General features: G+C 41.1%; 1 protein-coding gene across 5 annotated transcripts in view; it reads left to right on the top strand.

The window, feature by feature from the left end:
* GOLM1 (golgi membrane protein 1) overlaps window positions 1–19,035 on the top strand; it is a 61,835-nt gene extending 42,800 nt beyond the window's left edge. For 3 of the 5 annotated variants that reach the window (XM_006066840.4, XM_006066839.4, XM_006066841.4), the window contains exons 6-10: window positions 3,333–3,462; window positions 8,288–8,447; window positions 9,214–9,483; window positions 11,047–11,160; window positions 16,096–19,035. In XM_006066840.4, the coding sequence (XP_006066902.1) occupies window positions 3,333–3,462; window positions 8,288–8,447; window positions 9,214–9,483; window positions 11,047–11,160; window positions 16,096–16,172 (751 nt within the window). In that variant the 3' untranslated portion in view covers window positions 16,173–19,035. Of the gene's footprint in view, window positions 1–3,332; window positions 3,463–8,287; window positions 8,448–9,213; window positions 9,484–11,046; window positions 11,161–15,348; window positions 15,760–16,095 lie in introns of those variants that run through there. The other 2 variants (XM_044940246.2, XM_044940245.1) reach the window with 2 other exon arrangements.
* The last annotated feature ends 3,089 nt before the right edge of the window (window positions 19,036–22,124 follow it).

Below are 22,124 nucleotides of genomic sequence, written 5' to 3'. Positions count from 1 at the left end.
AGATGCATCGGTATGACTTACCACTGTTGAGCATCTGATTGAGGTAATGTTTATCAGATTTTTTTCATTGTAAACCTACTCTGCTTTTTCTCCTTTTATGCTGTAATCTTTGGAAGAAATTCACTATGCTTAAAGATTGGGAAATTATGCTCCACTTCCCTAAGGGTGGAGTGTCTGCATGAAGCTGTCTGGAATTTTCCTGCACAGGAGATGTGACTCTTCTTGTTTGTCTAATGATTGATATCAGTATGGATTAGTGGATGTTTATTTTATACTTTTAGGTTATAATCCAATACTAATTTATTTATTTTTCTTAAAATTTTCCGGCTTTGGCCACTGGCAACTTTTTCAGTTAGTTCCTTTATCCAGCTGACATACTTGTGATATTGTGGGTTTGTCTTCTCACCCCCCTTTTAAATTACTTTTTTATAATCTGGCACCAAAAGATGCTTCGGACTTATTTTCATGTATTTCTTGGCCCAGTCCTAGAATCATCCAGTCAGCCATTTCTCCAAGGAGTCCTTGCTGTCTTTATTGGAGAATGGTGTTTAAGAAACCAGAGCTGGGTACCAGGTGTGCTTTTTGCTACTAGGATATCGTTGCTACTAGGTCCTCTCAGATGATGGAGCAAAGAGACATATATGTGTGTATACTAACTGTGTTATACATTGGTAAATATTTCTGTATCTGTCTATCTGTATTTAAATTAAACATAAATTTGTACTGCTGTCTTCAACTCTAATCCATGTAAATTAACATAATGGTATGTAATTGGTTGTGTTCTTAACCTGGGACACTCTTCAATTATTTTATCAATGTTTTGTAACTCAAAACATTTTGAAGCTCTCAGTGGCAAAGACTGGTCAGTGCTTATCCATCCACTTATCTTTTTACCAGAAAAATACTACATTTCTAGTACCTGCTTGCAGTTAGTTATGGCCAGGTGACTAAATTCTGGCCAGTGGGGAAAGGAAATTGTGGGGTGGGGCTTACAGGAGAACTTCTGAATATGAGGATAGTTCAGTGCACATCCCTTTTCTTTGCCTTTTCTCCTCCTTGCTTCCTGTTGCCTGGGCTTCACACAAGATGGCTGGACTACTTGTAGCCATCCTGGGTCATGAGGTAATCATGGGGGGTAGAAACCAATGCTAGGATTTTAAAACTGAAAGAGAAACTTGAATTTGTGATGACTCCAAGCTGCCATACTAACTCTGATCTACTTTTATGTGAGGAAAATATAAACTGCTATCTTTTGGCCTTTTTGTTTCACCTAGCCAAACCTGAAGCTAACTTACATACTTTTTGAAGGTGCCTGTCTCTTAAATATTATTTTTTAACCTAGATCATTTTCATCAATGCTTATTTGTTACCCCTCCAAAAAAGACTTCTTAGGAGAGGCTATTTAGAATTGAGTCCTAAGCAATAAGGAGCTGAAAAGGAAGATGAGATAATTTAGGAGAGAAAGATCCTGGCGAGCTCAGAGTGACCTGGGCAGGGCAGATAGTATCATATAGTCATGGAGGGTAGCAAGTTAAGAGTAGTGTCTTGAGGACCAGTGTGAAAGTGACTAGTTATGTGGACCTGCTGAGAAAACCTTTTCCACAGGTTCTGATGATGTGAATGTTAGGTCCTTTGTAATTGTCATGTAGGTCCATGAAGCTTTGTCCTTTTTCTTCCCTAAGTCTGTTTCCTCTCTGTGTTTAGATTAGGTGATGCCTATTTTTGTATCTTCCAGTTCATTGGTTCTTTACCTACTCTGAGTTTTAAAATTTTAATTATTGCATTAAGTTTCCATTTGGTTCTTCTTTATATCTTCTCTTCTTTGCTGAAACTATTTCTTTGATGAAACTATTAAATTTTTCATTTGTTCCAAGCATGTTTTAATTACTCATTGAAACATATCTAATGAAGTGACTGCTTTAAAATCTTTGTCAGATCATTTCAACTTCTCTGTTATGTTGGTTTGATATCTGTTGGTTGTCTCTCTTCGTTCAATTTAAGATCTTCCTGGTTCTTGATATGATGAATGATCTTTGACACCTCTAAGCAGTTGGGGGTGAAAGCCTGGCTCTTCACTGACATGCCACCACTGCCTGGGGAGAGGGAGGGGAACCTTGTTAGTGTCAGAGTGGGGTGGACATGCAGACTTTCCATGTACTCTCCAGGTACACCACTGTGTTGTTCTAGATCCTGAGGTCCCTAACCAGTCTGTCTTCATCACTCCATCTTTCAGAGTCTTCTTCTGTTTGTTGAAAATATAATGTCCAGAGTTCTAGCTGTGCTTAGTGGAGGAATAGTGAAAAATATATCTATTCTGTCTTCCCCAAATCCAATTCAGTTTTGACACCACCAAGAGTTAGCACAAACCCCACATTACAGGGCTCAGTCCCGCAAGACTACCCCTCCTTTGGATGCTAGCCGTAAGTTCTTGGTGGGCCCAGGCCACATGCACTTTTTGCCTGGCTAACTACAGATTCAGGGCTTCCCACAACCCCCTCAGGATCAATAATTCTCTAGAACTCAGGAAAGCTCTGTGTTTACAATTGCAGTTTTATTATAAAGGATACAACTTAGCAAGCGCTGAACGGTAGGGGCTCATGAGGCAAGGCCTAGGGTGGAAGCAGGGGTTAGGCAGGAGCTTCTGTTAGAGTTGGGTTGCCTCCTTACTGGTTCACAGAGATGTTCACCAAATGGGAAGCTTGCCGAGCCTTATGATCTAGGGTGCTTATCTGAGGTTTTATTACATGGGTGTGACTCGTTGAGTGGGCATATGATTGAACTAAATCTCCAGTCTCTCCCTCCTTCCTAGAAAATGGGGCTGTAAGCTCCAACCCTCTCGTTATGCAGTTGGCTCCCATGGCCACCAGCCCCCATCCTGAAGCTGTGTAGGCTCCTCTCAGTAAGTCAGCTCCTTAGCATAAACTCAGGTATGGTGTGCAGGGGCTCATTATGTATAGCAGAAGACACTGTTACTCAGGAAATTCCAAGGGTTTGTAGGAGCTCTGCCGATAGCTGGGGACAAAGATCACATTTTTTTTTATTATGCCACAGATTATATTAAAAAAAATTTTTTTTAACCAGTTAAGTTCATTTATTTTAGAACAATATGACATATTTTTTGGAAGTTTCAGTTGACTCCAGTTTTCATGTCATTTAATAACTGAAACATACTGTTGCCCTGCCTTAGTGACTTTTTCAGATGAAGTACAGGAAGCAAGAAAGAGATGAGCTGTGTCTGTCTGGGAATTGGATTTCACCGTCACAGCAGGGCCAAACTTAAATAGTGTCTCTGAACAGCTGTCCTTTTCTTTTGCTTTCTTCCACCTTCACAGGAACCAGTGCATCAGTCAGATGAAAGAGGTGAAGGAGCAGTGTGAAGAGAGAATAGAAGAAGTCACCAGGAAGGGAAATGAGGCCGTGCCTTCACACGATCTAAATGAACAGAAGGACCAAAGCCAGCAGGTAATCCTGAGCTTTTTCTGCCAGGAATCTCCCAAAGGTCTTCCTGCCCTCTCTTCAGGCATCCTGTTCCTTTATCTGCTGTCTGGTTTGCTCTGGTTCCCTGAGACACAACAGTCTGGTCCCAGGGTGTAGGGTCTCTGACTCAGTATGGTGGCCTCTGAACCCAGCCTCTGTGCCCCAGCCTGTATGGAGATTGCTTCATTTAAAGCTCACAGCCACCGTGGGAGAGAGTTGTCTTTGTTTTCGTGTTCTGAGGGCGCTGAGGCCGGTGGAGGTGGTCAAATACTGCCCCAAGGTCAGTGCGCCTGGTCAGTGATGGAGCCATGCTGTCAGGCTGCCTCCTGTGTAAGCACAGCCTATGAAGTGCCGTTCAGAGCCTTCTGGGGGATCTGTGTTTTACCTGTAGCCATTTTATTGAGACGCGTTTCACCTCCCATAGAGTCAGCTGTGTAGCACTTACAGTTGGGCGGTTTTAGTGCGCTCGCAGGTGGGGAGTCACCGTCACCACGCCGTGACGCAGCCATCGTCACAGACACTGCTAGAGCCTTTTCATAACTCCCCAAAGAAAGGCCTTACCCATCAGCGCACTCGCCTTTTACTTCCAGTTCCTGGAGGCTTAGGTGACCTGTGATCTATCTTCTGTCTTACAGATTTGCCTTAGCTGGACATTTATTTATGACGGACAATAACATTTATCAGTGATTTTCATGTAACTTTCAGGATTCATCCGTGTTGCAGCATGTATGAGTGCTTCCTTCCTTTATATGGCTGAATAATAGTCCACTGTTTGTACTGTATTGTGTTTATTTTTTGTCATTTGATGGGCATTTGGGTTATTTCCACTTTTTGGCTACTATGAATAATGCTGCTGTGAATGCTCATGCACACATTTTTGTGTGAACATAGGCTTTCATTACTTGTAGGTATATACCTAGGAGTGGAATTGTTAGATCGTGTGGTAACTCTCCACAGTGTATTGAGAAACTATCACACTGTTTCGGAAAGTAATCATACCCTTCTGCATTCCTACCAACAGTTTATGAGGGTACCAGTTTTGCCACATCCTTGCCAGCTCTTGTCATTACATTTGTCGTTTTCATTATAACCATTCTAGTAGGTGTGCAGTGCTATCTCATTATGGCTTCGATTTGCATTTCCCAATAGTTGATGATATTGAGTATTTTTTTATGTATGCTTTGTTGGCTGTTTGTAATTTCTCTTTGGAGAAATTGTAAATTGTATCCTTTGTCCATTTTGAAATTGAGTTATTTTTATTATTGAGTTGTTAGAGTTCTTTATATATTCATACAGAGATATTGGGTGTATGATTTGCAAATATTTTTTCCCATTCTTTGAGTTATCATTTCACTTTCTTGATGGTGTTCATTGAAGTAGAGAAGTTACTAATTTTAAGTCTAGTTTATCTATTTCTTTTGTTGTTTTTTCTATGGGGTGTCATATCTAAAACTGCTTTGCCTAACCTAGCATCATGAAGATTTACTCCTGTTTTTTCTTCTGTGACTTGTAAAGTTCTTAGCATTTAGTTCTTCTTTTAGTCCTGTGATTCATATTGTTAATTTTGCATATGATGTGAGGTAGTGGTTCAACTTTACTATTTTGCATGTGGCTATCCAGTTGTCTCAACACCATTTGTTGGGGGGAAAAAAAAAATGATTCTTTTCCCCACTGAGTTGCCTTGACATCCTTGTCAGAAAAATCAGTTTACTATAAAGATGAGGGTCTGTTTTTGGACTCTCCGTCTGTTCCTTTGATCTCTTTTTCTATCCTCATGTCCACAGTACACAGTCTGGATTACTGTATTTTTGTAATAAACTTTGAAATCAGCAGCTTTGACTGCTCCATCTTTGTCCTTTTTCAAGATTATTTTGGCTATTCTGCACTGGATGACTTTTTAGATGAATTTTCGGATCTGCTTATCAGTGTCTTCGAGCCAGGCGGGATTGGACAGAGATCCTAGTCTGCGAGTCCCTTGGCAAGTGTTGTCATCTTAACATCCTGTCTTCTGACGTGTGAATGTGGGATTTCTTTCCATTTCTTTAAGTCCTTTAAAAATCTTTTCAATTATGTTTTGTAGTTTTCAGAATTCTTGCACTTCTTTTGTTCAGTTTATTTCTAAGTATTTTTGATGCTGTTATAAATGGAATTGTTTTCTTAATTTCATTTTCAACTGTTTATTTCTAGTGTGTAGATAATTCATTTTTTATAATGATCTTGTATCAGCCTTTCTGAACTTGTTTATTAGTTCAAGTAGTATTTTTTGTGATTCCTTAGGATTTTCTGAATACAAGATTATGTCATCTAAAAATAGAGGTAGTTTCTCATCTTCTTTTCCAATCTGGATACCTTTTATTTCTTTTTATCATCTAATAGCCCTAGCTAGAACCTCCAGTATAATGTTAAATGTAAGTGGTGAGGACAGACATCCTTGTCTTCTTTTTGATCATAGGGGGAAAGCTTTTAACTCTTTCACTCTTAAGTCTGATGTTAACTGTGCAAGCATACCTCATTTTATTGTGCTTTACAGATGTTTGTGTTTTTTACACATTGAAGGATTGTGGCAACTGTGTGTTGAGCAAGTATATTGGCTTCCTTTTTTTCCAACAGCATTTGCTCACTTCGTGTCTCTTTGTCACATTTTGGTAATTCTTAAAATATTTCGGACTTTTTCATTATTATTATATTTGTTATAGAAATCTGTGATCAAGGGTCTTGATGTTACTCTTGTAATGTTTTGGCATTTTTAGAAAATAAAGTATTTTTTAATTAAGGTAGTACATTTTTTAACATAGTGCTATTATGATAGACTACAGAATAGTGTAAACATAGCTTTTATATCAGAGAAGGCGATGGTACCCCACTCCAGTACTCTTGCCTGGAGAATCCCATGGATGGAGGAGCCTGGTAGGCTGCAGTCCATGGGGTCGTGAAGAGTCAGACACGACTGAGCGACTTCACTTTCACGCATTGGAGACGGAAATGGCAACCCACTCCAGTGTTTTTGCCTGGAGAATCCCAGGGACGGGGGAGCCTGGTGGGCTGCCGTCTCTGGGGTCGCACAGAGTCGGACACGACTGAAGTGACTTAGCAGCAGCAGCAGCAGCTTTTATATGTACTGGGAAACCAGGAAATTGGTGTGATCACTTTATTGTGATATTCGCCTCATTGCAGTGGTTTGAAACTGAACCTGTGATATATTCATGGTATGCCTGTGTATTTTTCATAGATGCACATTATCAGGTTGAGGAAGTTCCCCTCTTCATAATTTGTTGAGTGTTTTTATGAAGAAAAGCTGTTGAATTTTGCCAGTGTTTTTTCTGCATCCACTAGGATGATGGTGTGTTTTTTATCCTTTACACTACTGACATAGTATTATATGAATTGACTTTTGATGTTAAACCTTGGTATTGGTGGGGAAAATCCTACTTGGCCATGGTGTATAATCCTTTTGTATGTCACTTGATTTAATTTACTAGTATTTTGTTGATGATTTGGGGGTCTATATTCGTATTAGTTCTACAGGTTTAGTTTCTTGTAATGTCTTTGTCAGGCTTAGGTATCAGGGTCATTATTGGGCTCATAGAATGAGTTGGGGAGTATTCCTTTCTAGGCTGTTTTTGGAAGAGTTTGGGAAGATGTAGTATTAAATGTTTGATAGAATTTACCATGGGTGCCATTTGAAACTGGGCTTTTTTAGGGGGAAATTTGTAAATTAATACTTCAGTCTCTTGTTACAATCTGCTCAGATTTTCTACTTCTTGAATGACTTTTGGTAGTATGTGTCTTCCTAGGAACTTGTCTGTTTTAGGTAAGTTATCAAACTTGTTGGCAAACAGTTATTAGTATTTTCTTATAATACAGTTTTTTTATTTGTGTAAGAGTTGGTAGTGTTATCCTCTTTTTGATGTTAGTAATTTGAAATTGTTTTTAATCTAGCTAATGCTTGTCAGATTTGTTCATCTTTCAAGGAACTAACTTTTGGTTTTGTTGATTTTCTTTATTGTTTTTCTTTTACATATGTCATTAATTCCTGTTCTAATCTTTACAATATCCTTCCTTGCTTTAGGTTTAGTTTTTTCTTCTTTTTTCAAGTGTCTTAAGGTGGGAGATTAGGTTATTGATTTGAGATCTGTCTTTTTTCTTGAGACAGGCCTGAAAATCCCTTTAAGCACTGCTCTAGTTGCCTTCCAGAAGTTTGGTGTGTTGTGTTTTCATTTTAATTTTTCTCAAGGTATTTTCTCGTTTTCCTTGTGATTTCTTTCACCCACTGGTTATTTAGGAGTGTGTTGTCTAATTTCCAAATATTTGTGAATTTCTCAAAAAACCTCATTCTGTTACTGATTTATAATTTCATTCCATTGTGATTGGTGACCATATATGGTGTGATTTCAGTCATTTAACATTTGTTGAGGTTCGTTTTGTGGCCGAGCATCTGTCTGCCTGGAGGGCAGTCCATGTGCACTTGAGAAGACCACACTTGAGTGTGTGTTGCCCTTGTTGGGTTGGGTCTCTATAGATGTCTGCTTGGGTGGTTTGGCATGTTGTTCAAGCCTTCTCTTTCCTTGTTGATCTTCTGCCTACCTGTTAATCCATTATTGAAAGTTTTTTTTCTGGGAGATATGGGCCCAAGCTCAGGTCTCTGCTTTATGCCAGGTGGTAGGGCACAACCAGGGTAGGGTATGGCATTAGTCAGGGTTTCCATGTGCTTGTTCATCAGAAGGATGCAGTGGTCCATTGCATTGCTCAGGGTTGTTGAAGGTTCACGGTCACGGAGCTGCTGCCCTGACCACCTGTGTTCCTGTTTCAGCCCCGAGCCCCCAGTGAGCCCCAGCCCAGGCCGCAGGAGGCAGGCCCACCCCAGGCAGAGATGCCGGAAGCAAGAGGAAACGTGCCCAGCCACGGTGAGCCCCAGACACCAGCCCCTAGCTCTGAGGTGGCGCTTGATTTGAAGAGACAAGGTGAGAAAGGTAAGTGAAGCTTGCCAGTGACATGCTGTCTTCAGGGCCCTGTGCCAACAAAAAAACACAGCAGCAGCTCCTGCCCCCCAGTCCATATAGATACGCAGAGCTCACTGCTTGTGGGGAGCCAGTAGTCGGGTTGCAGGTGGTAGTGAGTATCTCTCTGGGCACCTGGACTCGGGGCCACAGGGCTTTTATCTGCCTTCCTGATGTCTCACCCTTGTAAACTTCCTTGTTCTTTGGCAGCTTGGTAAAGGAAGGTCTAGGTGTGCCTTTATTCAGGACAGTGGCGGGACTGTTTAGTTAAGGGGACGTGGCTGAGTCCTGGGTGGCTGTCACTGGCTCCCAGATTCTGGGTCTCAAGTAAGGTGATCAGATAAGCCTGGCATTACAGCCTCCTCCACTTGCAGGATGTGCTCAATCCAGATGACTTGGTCTGGATTTGTTTTCTAAACCGTTTCCTCTTTCTCGTGGTTCTGAAGATATACTCCAGGCACAGAGAGGCTTGGAGTCTGGTGCTGTTAAGTTGCTCAGTTTTGTCCAATTCTTTGCAACCCCATGGACTGTTGAACAACAGGCTTCTCTGTCTTTCACCATCTCCCAGAGTTTGCTCAAACTCATGTCCATTGAGTCAGTGATGCCATCTGCTAGGCCACGGTATATATGATCGGCTACCCCGTCCATCCACAGTCCTTGGGAAGGCTCTGGGAATTGAGTGGTCTGAGGATTTCTGTTTTGTATGGTGCGGTCACAGCAAACTGTGTCCTATGCACAGAGGAAACCAAGGAAATTCAGGTCGTCAGCGAGGAGGAGCTTCAGAGGGACAGCCTGGCACTGCCGAAGGAGCCAGGCCGAGAACAGGAGGTGGAAGGAGACAGACAAGTGGGCGGAAAAGGCAATGGAGAACCCGGAGAGCTGGGCCAAATCCCACAGGTCCCAGCCGCCCTGCTGGCCAGCCAGGAGAATCAAGAGGCGGAGGGCCCTGAACGGGACCAGCTCGTCATCCGCGACGGACAGGAGGAGGGGCAGGATGCCAACGAGGAAGGTGGGTGAGAGGCTCCCTGGACTGCCCGCTCACTCCTCTGCACCAGGCACTAGCCCCTTCCATGTCCTTCCCGGTGCAGAACGGACACCCATGAAGATGACCAACCGGCAGGGCGCCATTTGGTAGTTCGTTCTGTTTGTTTGTTTCCATTGTCAGGCATGAGACAAGACAGAAGGGCCAGGCACTCTTAGCACTTGGAACTTGTAGAAATCATATTCACAGGGAGCCTAGGGGGCTTTCCAGGTGGAAGACCTTGGGTGGGAGCTGAGCACAGCGTCCACATAGGTCTCCTGGCGGGCAGAGCCCACACATTTTCCTTGTCACTTCATCTCTTCCTGCCGTGTCACTGGCAGGCAGTGCCTGGTGAACCGAAGGAGGAAGGAAGGACAGATGGAAGGATCGGATAGATGGAGGGTCATGCGTGTTTGAGCGTTGCAGAAAAGTGACATGGGAATCTCACCTTTCTGGTTTGGTTGACTTCTCTTTTTTAAAGAAAAGTGTGGGAAACTGAGATGAGCAGAGTATTCTGGGATGTATCTTGGTCCCGGAAAACATTTTAATCCTAGCTAAGCCAGGGGCGCTTAGAAGACACCTGTGTGCTGAGCCTGATAAAGTGACAGGTGGGGATAGTACTTACTGGCAGAAGTTACCCCGATTTTCTGAAGAGTGTGTTCTCACAAGTTTTCTGTTAAATAATTGGGGAGGAAAAAAAAAAAGGACACTCTGGGGGGCTCATCAGAGTGGCAGCCAAGTTTCAGCTCACTCAGCGGTTGGCCGCAGGCTGTAGCAGCTGCCAGTAGGCCGGCGCTACTGCGGGGGCCTGTGTGTCACACCTTGTTCCAGGTCAGCTGTAATGGTCTGATTAGTAGGATAAAGCTGCACGGCACACAGGTCTGGGCTTTGTTTCCTCTTCAGGCAGTTAGTGCAGGGGTATAGAACTAAAGCTGACTTTTCCAGACATGCTTTTTAAACAAAAGATCTTGTTTATACAGATATGAAATGTTAACAGTAACCCTCTGAGTATGTCTCTTGATTGCATCCTGTCCTGATCTTTTCTGGTTGCTCTTCTCCCTGGGGATGAATGCAGTGATAAATGAGCTAATTCTGTATGTCTGATGGAAAAATTTTACCCTTTGACTCACAATAGCCACTCCATTTCCTTCTCTCAGGGCAGTGAACCATTTTAAGCAGATGCCTCCATTAACCAGAAACCTGTTTGCAAATAGCGATGCCTTCCTTTAACGTTGATTATCTCTTTAAAAAACTGGAATTTTGGTTTGGTGAACTAGTTACCCTGATTCCAGCCTGGAATGGAGCTCTTTATTTAGGGCCATATTTTAAATAGATTCAAAGTTGGAGTGGGGCATACATAAGTAGAGGAATCCTGCATGGTCTTGGCACTGGGAGCAAGCACACGAGTCCCTGTCATTTCCTGAGAGGAAGCAGAAAGAGCTGATTGTTAAACCAGGGTTGGGATAACCCTAGCGCCCGGGCTCTGGTGTTCCCATGGCATCGAGAGAGAAATGATGTAGCTTATGTTTTGTGGCTCTGCTAATTTTTCAGGGAGAAATCAGCAGAAACTGGGAGCTGATGATGACTACAACATGGATGAGAATGAGGCAGAATCTGAAACAGACAAGCAGGCAGCCCTTGCAGGGAATGACAAAAACAGAAATGGTAATTAACAGTGGTGGTGGTGGTTTGGGGGGGGGGGTCACCTTTCGTGTCTGATTTGTGGTCCTTCACTTTTGGTATGACTGCATACTGAATCCTAACAATAATGTTGTAAGTAATCCCTAATTAGAAGACTGCTTTCTCCGGAAGCCTTGGAGTGTAGGGGCAGTGGAGAGAGGTGACAGTTTCAGGAGGCCACAACGAGGACCTTTCAGAAAGTCTGCATACATGAACTTGAGCATCAGCCCCTCAGGGGTCAGTGCGGATATGCTTCAGTGAAGTTTAGGAATTTCCCTTCAAAATGGTAGGTCACCGCATGATCATTTCACAGCACTAGTCGAAATGCTGTGATGTGTACACAGGCAAGTTTTTATAGTAGCACTCTGTGTTACTTTGTATTAACCGTTATTTTGAACTTTTGACGAGTCCAGGCCTGTGGGATGCTCTGATTCTGGATTCGTCTCCTGGTGACTGAATTCTGGTTGAACTTTTTTTTAATAGCTGCAGCTGTGGTGTTCTAGCTTCACCAGGAGGCACAGGATGGCGGCTGACCCTTGGTTAAGGTGGTACCCACGAGGTCTCTCTGCTGCAAAGGCCCATTTTCCCTGTGTAACTAACATGTCTTACAGAGGGGGATGCTGTGCAATGGTGTGACTTTGCTGTCCATTGAAAACCGTTGTCTGGATGGTCATTCCGCACATTGATCAGCTGTCATTCTTTGAGGACTCCCTCACCCCCAGTGTGTATACATTTGCACACACACACAGGCACACATACTCTCTCTCCCTTGTTTTAGTTTCACTGTAGACTCAAGGTTTCCTTTCTTAAAGTTCATTTTTCCATCAAACTCGTGGTGTTTCTTTCTCAGTTTATCTTGATTTTGATTATGGTTTTTTGCCATGTAAAAGTTTCAAAAATTTTTATATCTTTTTTTTGCCTACAGATATGGAGTCATAGTTTTCTCATTTAGAGTTGAATTCACCCATTTTTTTTTTTTTTTTTTTTTTGTTCAGTATACTTTCAGATTTTTCTTTTGGTTTTATGAAGTTAAGTCAGATTGAGAAAAGCACACAAAACAAACGAGTTGTTAGAAGTTGAACATTTTTTAACCGCACCCTGCCTTCCTGATTCAAGAAACAGAACTTGGCTTCAGGAAGTTCCTTCTTTGTTGCCCTTCCTGTCCTAGCACCTTCCCTCCCTGTACTGAAATACCTGTCCTCACCTTTCCATTCGGCATTTTCTTGAATTTCTTTATGGGCTTATCACCCAAGTGGGCATCCCTGGATGCCATAGTTTATTTAGTCTTGCCCGTTTTCTTATATTTGATATGTGTTTAAGTCTCAATTTACAAGTCTTCTCTCCCTTCCTTCCTTCCATTCATTCAGCCAGCCAGCCATTGCTGTTTGACCACAGTCTGGAGAGTGTTGATTGTGTATTTCATGGTTCTGTTTATGGTTTGGTTTAGTGTGTTCTTCTTTCCTCCCTATTTCATGCAGATCACCAGCTGATACCTGGAGGTGGTATTTTAATTCAGCCATTCCTATTTCATGTTAATTGAAATATTTTGTAAATAGACAAGTCATGGTATTGTTCATACAGCATAGGCAGGATAAATGCTTCTTTCTCTTTACCAGTTTTCACAATAAGGAATTATTTCCTTTGACCTTTTGAAGGTGACCATTTGAAAATATAAACTTTTAAACCTTTTTGATGGGTTTCATTCAGTTGCATTTATAATCTTTTTTGAAGTTCACATCGTCTCACCTTCTTTGGCCAGGGAGGTTTTCCCCACTTCTCTCTGAACCATTGGTTCCTTTGTCTCTTGTCCTGCTTAGCCACTGCTTCACTCCACACAGTGCCTTTTCTCTGTGAGAGGCTTTACCTGAGAAGAACACAAAGAGGAGTCGCTGCCAGTGTGTTTCATGGACCTCCACCAGCTCCTTCGTCTTCCATGGGCACTCTGTGGTCATCTGCTGTGGGAGTAGCAGAGACTGCCCCCTTCCAGCTGCAGCTCTCTCACTGGCCCAGGTGCTTTCTGCTGTAACCTGTTGGTTGTTAGGATTTCTGTTGTTCCCGGGTCCATCAGAAGCTCCATTGCTTCCCTGTTTTCTTTCCAGACTCTGCGAGTCTATGGTTTGCTGTCCATGGATTATTTTTGACTGCTTGTATTTTGGGGTCTGCAGGACTCCTGCTCAGTTAGTTTTGCTGTAAATGGTCTCTAGTTTTTGAGTTCTTAAATTTAGTAGTTGGTTTATGTAAGGATTCTGAGAGGTTCAAAAACTGTGCCACTGTTTCTGCCATCTTTCCAGAATCCTCTATTTTCGTAACTTACACCATCTGTTGATTCATTTGACTCACTTTAAATGTTTTCAAGTGTATGGGCATGAGATATGGGCCCAGTTTTCTTTTTCCAAAGGTGTTTGCAGCTGGCCCAACACCATCTAAAATCACCATCTCAAATCACCATCTCATAGTGAGTTGAGGTGCTACCATCATCAAACACTGGATTTTCGTATGTACTTGGTTCTGATTTTTGGATTTTCTATTTCTGTTCTATTGGTTTCTCTCTTGATTCACAGTGTACCACATTGTTCTAAGTATAGCAGCCTTTTTTTTTTTTTTTCCTTAAATCTAGCCAGTCTACTTTCTCTGGAAAATTCAAGCCAACATCCTTTGAATAATGCTTCTTTCCTTTTTGGCTCCTCCTTGAATTCAGATTAGAAGTGTGTTAGATCTTTTCAATCTATTCATGTCTTGTGTCCTCTTTTTCATATTTTGCATTTCTGCTTCTCTGATCTGTGTTGAGAATAATTTCCTCAGAAACATCCTCCAATTCAAAAATTTTTCTTTCATCTATGCCTTCTTTGCTCTGTTGTATTTTTAATTTCTAAACTTTTTACTTGGCCATTCTTTATGGGTCCTTATTCCTTGCTCATGTTTTCAAACATCTTTTATTTCTCTGTCAACATTATATTATACGCCTTGTCTTCCAGTTGTAGTATCTGAAAACTTACAGTGTTTCATTTTGTTTCTGCAGATTGTCCTCACGATACAATTGTTTCCTTGTGTGTTTTGTGCTTCTTAACTGTGAACTACTACTTTCCATGGAACTTTATCTGTGGGAAGTATTTGAGAGTTAGAGAGAGAAGGTTGTTTGCCTCTGCCAGTCTCAAGGAGGGTACTGCAAACTCAAAACTCCTTTAATAAAGTAGGTTGTCACCTTTAGGGTTTTTTGGGATCACATGGAAAAATGAGTTTGAATTATGCACCTGCACGATCATCTCATGTGGTTAAGAATGCTCTAGTCCACACAATACTTTTCATTGCAGGTTTATTTTCTGTTGCCTTTAAGTCAAGGATGTGAAACTTCAGGGTTCACATTTATATGGGCATCCCTTTCTTCACTCCCCACCTTGAGGGGAGGCCTTGTGTTTACGGCCTTTTGAAGCTGTGAGGGGAGCTCGGAGTCTTAAGGCTTCAGCAGAAGTCCTTAGGACAAAAGCTGGCATTGATGCTTATTACCTTCAGTTGTTAATATTTCCACTTCATTTTTGATCTTCCTGTTAGTGTTGTTGCATTTTAATGTTTTATTTTTTTTTCACTTTTCATTTTGAAATAATTTAAACAAAACTAGTAAGAATTTCCACAAACCTTCATCCAGGTACCCCAAGTGTTAACATCTTATGTAACCATAGTACAGTTATCAAAATGAAAACATTTAATATTCACATAATTCTATTATGTATAGACATTATTCAGATTTCTTGAATTGTCCAACTAATAACTGCTTTCTGATTCAAGATCTAATCCAGGATCATACACTGCATTTATCATCATATCTCTTTAGTGTCTTTTAATCTGGAACCCTCTGTCTTTATCACTTATAGCACTGATAATTTTTAAAGTGTTTCGGCCGATTGTTTGGTAGAAAGTTGAGTTTGATTCAGCAGTGCATCCTTAAAAAATCTTTTGTATTTTATCCAGCATGTCACTTACTACAATTGGCAGAGTTGCTTGGGGTTTCTAAAATTGAAAGTCTTAAGTTCATTTTTAAATTATTTTTATAGACTTTTTAGCTAATTATTTTTAATGCAAAAGATGAACATGTTAGGAGTCAGAATTTTAAGCAAATACAAGTTAGATGTGTGACTGTGCAATGAAGCCTTGGGATCTTTCATCCCTTACACCCAGGTGTCCGTCTAAGGATTTGACCTTGTACCTGCTAAGGCTTTCAAACAAATTGAGGAGGTAAGCGAAGTAGAGCAATGGTTCTGCCAGCTCTTTTAAGAAAGAATTTTAAGTTGAAGAAATGTCATTTTAAAATTATGTCATCAAGATGGTTTCAGAGCCTGCTTTTCTCCAGGGAAATTAGAAGAAAAAGGCATTAGTTCCAACTTTATTAGAGAACTTAAGACAGTCATTTATAAAATCATTAAAATGTGCAGTAGTTGTAAATGAGGATCTTGGGTTTAGGTTATATTTGTGATGTGTCTTTTTACATCCTTTGGGTGTCGTAGGATAAAGAGGGTGGAAGCCACATATCGACATCAATTCTGTAAAGAAGAGCTTTGGAGTCACAAAAGCTAACCTAAGTTGCAAACGGCTTTTAGGAGGCAGTGTGCTTCCTGCTGGAGGTGCAGTTAACAGATTCATGCAGCGCATGAGGGCCATGATCATGTCAAAAATTCTATGAGTACATTTCATACCATCCATTTTGTAAAACATCATTTCACTATTTCACAGTTCATGGTACCTTGTTGGCTATACATATGGACTCTTTTGCTCTCTTGTCCTTGATTAGCAATGAAGTTCCACATTAAAATGTTACCCTGGGAGACAGTCCTCTCTATAGACACTTAAGTCAAATGGGACCTGCCTGGGCTGGTTTCTCAAAATGCTTAATACTAGAACATTTTGTTTTCTTTCTTTCCTTTTTAGTTCTTAACGCTGAAAATCAGGAAGGAGACACAATAAATTTACTTGATCAGCATGAAAAGAGGAATCACACACTCTGAATCAAACTGGAATCCCATTCTTGTGTGTCAGAATCGAACAGAGATCACTACACTAGTCACAAGGGATTGAATACTGTGAATAATGTACTAAGTAAAATATCTAAAGATGATTATTGTGGAGTTTTAGTTTGTATTTACAATGTAGGAAAATGAGATTGTCTTTGAGACAGTGTTTTAGAGGTATTTTTGAAGTGTTTATATTGAGATGTCAAAATTGTTGAAATTTGTTGGCTAATAGGTATTTCATAAGAAGATCAACACCAGAAATAGAACACAGGTCCTCCTTCAAGTACGACAACAGCAGGATTCATGTTGTGAAGTGTAACCTTCGCTGTGAAGGGGACTCCCATACTCGCAGAGCTCCTTGTCTTCAGGTCCCTCTGGAGTCACTCTTCGCCATGTGCTGCGCTGAGACAGGAACCAGCCCTGCAGTCGGCACTGAGTGATTTTTGGTTTATTCTTCCGTGCTCACTTCTGGTTCTGACAATCAGTGGCCTAGAGCACTGACTGTTAACATAAACATCACTAGCAACGGTGTTAAACAAGTCTAAACACAGAGGTGTTTTCTGTGAGGATTTTTTAAAAGACTGCTACTTGTACAATAACCCTTGTCATTAATGTACAAAATGCTTTCAAGTGACTTGTAATTTGAGTACCTGTGATCTATACTTGCCTTGCTTAGTATGTGTGGGCAAAGCATGACCAAGAAAAGCCACATTCGGATTAGACTTCTGACACAACAGGGGCCAAAGCAGGGCTGACCTTGGGCACGTGTGGCACAGAAGGTAGTACCGCACTGTGGGTGGTTGTGCTGCGGACACTGCCTACTTCACTGCTAGAAGAGAAGAGAAATTTGATGATGAAGGAGATACACAGCATACAGATTTGGAAAGTTTAGAAAGTCAAATGCAGTAGTTGTCTTTTTCAGTTTACACATGTACCTTGTGGTAAAGGACCATATCACAAACTGATTTAAAAACCAAAATTTAATTTGAAAATGACTAATCATAATTTGCTTAATAGTGACATCAGGTTTGAGTTGGTTCTTGCAAATAAACAGGCTCTTGTCAGACTTCACACATTAGTGACCTTTAGAAAGGCTCCCTACAGGGTTAAGTGGGTGGTGATGTTTATTAAATCAACATTCTGAGTCATAGGGCTTGAGATACAGGGGCTTCAGGTCATGTGACACAACCCCCTGTTAACAGAGATGAGACGGGGGCCCAGAGGACTTCTGAAGCTTCTCCAGGCCCAGCCAGCGTGCCTGCCTCGAAGTCAGCTGCGGACTCCTGGTGCCCCTGCTGTCACTGAGGGGCGGGGCCTGGTCTGCATTCAGGTTATGATCGCCAACTTGAATGCTGTGTGGTATTTTCCTACCTAATCATTAAGATTATAACTGTCCACCCAGAAAAGGCAACTGAAGGGTGTGAAAGTAGCTTTATAAGATACTCATCTAGGTCCTTGTCCAGCCTCCTCCTGTGTCTAAGTCTTAATCAATCTTAGGGTTGATGTCTTGCATAGTAGCCTTTATTCATCTCATGTTTTATCAGTGTGCCTCGAGTTGCTGAGAAATGAAACTCTGTTCATGTTTTAAAACTGCTTTCAGTTTTCCCTTCATCTGCTGTTGAAACCCTAAGGAATCAGCTTGTAAACTGTGGATTAAGGATGGTTGTTTGCCTTATTAATTAAACCTTTCTGTGGAATGAGATGCTGATATAAATAAAAAATAATCATGATTTAATCTCCCTGTACAGAGGCACCTGAAAGCTGTTTGTTCAGGAGGTATGTACTTTAGGTGTTTCTTCAAGCAGTCATGCTTTATTGCTGTTGGCTTCCCTTGGGATCAACTATTCCAAGGAACAATCTAGAGATGCCACAGCTATTTATTTAAAAAATAAAACCTGTGTAATAAGCATCAGATAGATTATCAAACAATGTGGTCTTTTGGGTTCATCTAAAAGCAGCAGCTAATCCAATTTTTAATAAACTGTTTGATTCACACCCTCCTCTATATTCTCAAATGGTGTGTAGACAAGGAGTGATGATTAATTTGATCTTTTTTTCTGCAGATGAAGATTGCCATAGCAGCTTTGGATTAGATTTCATGAATAATCATTGCACCTAGCATACCTTTGTGTGATGGAATTTGAAAAAACATTCCCTGATTAAGTCAATGTGGTATCATTAAATAATTAGGTTGAGAACTGGCGTAATTGTTTTACTTGGTAATTGGTGGTTATCTATTCATAACAGAACTTGGAATGGTGGAAGAGAATTGTAATTTCAGAGTCTTTTAAGGTCCAGGGGGGAACTGGTCTATTCTCATTATGTATTTTAGCTTAAAAGATTATAAGGTAATCTTTATTAATGATTAATAATAATTAATCATTAATAGAAATGGTAATCTTTATTAATGATTATAGATTAAGGATAGTTTATAGGACACTCAGCCCACTTCTAACACTTGCCTTTGAAATGAGTTTGAAATATGTTTCCATTAACTCTGAGTTATACTAATATTTGGTTCACATTGTCATTTTAGATTTTGAAAATATTAGTATTAGAAAGTTGGGGAAATGGCTTATCTTGTGTATTTAAATGTTTGTGTTCTATTTCAGCTCAGAGGGCAACACTTTCTTAGGGGTACTAACTAGGCCACTGTTCGTAACTGATCTGTAAGGTTCTGGTAATGTGCACACTGAAGGATTTCTCAGAAGTAGGTCTCTTCCCATGCACTGTGCTTGTTGATGTGCCTGTGAAACTCATCTCTGGGAAGGAGACATGACTTGAAACATTCTCATCTGTAAACTATATATAAACTTAATGACTTTTTTTTTTTTATAAACCAAGACCTTGAGACAAATACCTGTTTTGTTTGTTTTTTAAATCCTTACTCCTTAGAAGAAAATTAAATGTTCTAATGTAGAATAAAAATCCTGAGTTGAGTGACACAGGCTTATACTTCATATCCCTACAGAGGTTCTAATATTGCGAGGGGTGCTTGGTAAATTTGACTAAAGTTCAAATAAAGACTGAGTGATCAGAGATGTGGCCCTAGGCAACCTGATTTTTCATATAACTGAAGTTTTGTCTTTTAGAACCTTCATAAACAGATTTAGGTGAACAAATGCATTTTTAGAATGAGTGTTAATAGACATGTAAGAATGAGGATGAAAACTCAGGCTTTAAGAAGCCAGAGTCTTTGTGGAGCAGCTCCTGATGTTCGAGCTTGCTTTTTACTAATTTGGCTGTCTTCAAGTTGTAGTACAATGACAGTGGAACTTCAGTACGATGTAACGTTTGCCTTTATCCAGAACTCAAACCTTCACCTGAATGTCTTAACTCACATCAAAAAAGCAGCCACATTATTATTTCACATCTGAATTATCATTTAAAAGAGTAATTCTGTGACCTTAACCAGCAGTCTACAGCTGCCAGCTTTTTCCCTGTGAAGGACAATTCTGCTATAACATCCTTGCTCTGGCTTTTTGAGATGGGTTCTTTCAAAAGTTATTCTGGAAGTCAACGGATGACAAATCTCTTATCAAAACAAAGCACCACACTTTCCTTTAAGCTTGGCTTAAAGGTTTGGCCTAAAATGTTTGAATTCTACACAGATGGTTGTAGATACTGCATCTTTACCTTATCAGTAGTTTAGAAATTCAGAGTGTTGCATAATAACTTTATGTGGTCCTCCAAAAGCTGATACATTCTTTTTAAATGGAAAGAATAGAAGGCATTGTTAGCAGAGGACTACAGAAAAAATTCTAAGTGAATGCAACCAATTTCTTCGGCTGATACAAACCGTTTAGGGGCAAGGCTACCAGACTCCAACTTACCACCTCCTGGTTCCTACTTCAAAACTCCCCTGGCATTCTTAGTGTCCTGTGTTCTCACCATTTAGTGTCTCAAATTGAGCCTTCCTACTGCTCTGGAGGCCTTGATTTTAACCTTCATTCAGTTTTCCAACTAACTGCCTCCAGGATGTCTTTTATATTTTTAAAAGATCCACATCCCATTAACTGAGTGAACAGTTCTGCAAAGATGAAGGTGTTTTTCTCAAGTTTATACTACAGCTGGGAAGATTAAAAAAAAAATTAACTACAACTGAAAATGCTAAAAAGTTGGCTTATAGCTCAACATTCAGAAAACTAAGATCATGGCATCCAGTCCCATCACTTCATGGCAAAGAGATGGGGAAACAGTGAAAACAGTGACAGACTTTATTTTGGGGGGCTCCAAAATCACTGCAGATGGTGATTGCAGCCATGAAATTAAAAGACTCTTGCTCCGTGGAAGAAAAGCTGTGACCAACCTAGACAGCATATTAAAAAGCAGAGACATTACTTTGTCAGCAAAGGTCCATCTAGTCAGGGCTATGAGTTTTCCAGTGGTCATGTATGGATGTGAGAGTTGGACTATAAAGAAAGCTGAGCACCAAAGAATTGATGCTTTTGAACTGTGGTGTTGGAGAAGACTCTTCAGAGTCCCTTGGACTGCAAGGAGATCCAAACAGTCCATCCTAAAGGAGATCAGTCCTGGGTGTTCATTGGAAGGACTGATGTTGAAGCTGAAACTCCAATATTTGGCCACCTGATGCAAAGAGCTGACTCATTTGAAAAGACCCTGATGCTGGGAAAGATTGAGGGCAGGAGGAGAAGGGGATGACAGAGGATGAGATGGTTGGATGGCATCACCAACTCAATGGACTTGAGTCTGGGTAAACTCCGGGAGTTGCTGAAGGACAGGGAAGCCTGGCGTTCTGCAGTTCTGCGGTTCATTGGGTTGCAAAGAGTTGGACACGACTGAGCAACTGAACTGAAAATGCCAAGCACTTTTAAATGGTTTGGCCTAAACGAGGAGATACAGGAGCATTCTCTGAAGATCTCATGTTTCAGAAACTTGAAGGATAAACAGAAGCTGTCCAAGAGAAGAGGTTGGCTGGTCAGAGGAAAGGCAATATAAGATGCAGCTTGAGGCACCCAGGGGAGAGAGCAGAAATGAAGTGGCCAAACCAGGTGTCACTTAGTGAAGACTATCATTAACCAGAGAATAGTTGATCTTTTATGATCATACCAGCTCCTCCAAGAACAGGGTGGGGTAAGGATGAATGTGGAGAAATCAGTTCTAATGAATGATTCCATTATTTCACACCCCACTCACTAACACTTCAATGTACTGATTCTGCCCTACCTCTTCAAGAAGGTTCTTACTGTTGTCGCCAGCAACCTGTCAGATCCAGTGGGCCCATTTTGGTCCTTATCTTAGGCCTATTAGCTGTATGTGGCCCTGCACTGCCTATTTTCTGGCTAAATCTTTTCATGCCAGAGAAAAACTCTCCTACACTTTTCTAAATGGGTGGCTTTTTTGACCAGTAATTAAGGTGATTTCTTAGAAGGCCAGAGTCTTAGGAAACGAGTGACAGAAACTTGGTCAGAGGGTGGCATGGCATGATTTTAAGGCGCTCACTTTTGTTTCATCTCCTACCTGCTCCTTTCTCCCACCTCTGCCCTGGTCCACTCTTAGAATTTGGTTATCCTGACTCTTCTTGGGACCAATCTCAGGCTCTTCTACATGTTCCCTGAGCAATTGCAACCCCCCAGCTGCTGCTGCTACTAAGTCGCTTTAGTCATGTCCGACTCTGTGCGACCCCATAGATGGCAGCCCACCAGGCTCCTCCATCCTGTGGGATTTTCCAGGCAGGAGTACTGGAGTGGGGTGCCATTGCCTTCTCCGGCAACCCCCAGTGCAGGCCTCAATTTACAGTTCATTTCTGCAGCCACTTAGTCTTCAGTTCATGTCTACCCAAGAATGCTGCTTTCAGCTCCACACCAAACTACTTGCCACTTTCACTAGGATGTTTTTCAAAGACAGCTCAAGAAGGCATTTTCTGGTGGTCCCGTGGTTAGGATTCCATACTTCCACTGCCAGGGGCCTGAGTTTAATCTCCTG

The sequence above is a fragment of the Bubalus bubalis genome, chromosome 3 (genome assembly GCF_019923935.1).
Source record: "Bubalus bubalis isolate 160015118507 breed Murrah chromosome 3, NDDB_SH_1, whole genome shotgun sequence".
NCBI lineage: Eukaryota > Metazoa > Chordata > Mammalia > Artiodactyla > Bovidae > Bubalus > Bubalus bubalis.
Note: the sequence above shows the minus strand (reverse complement) of the source record. Positions and strands in the feature narration are given on the sequence as shown.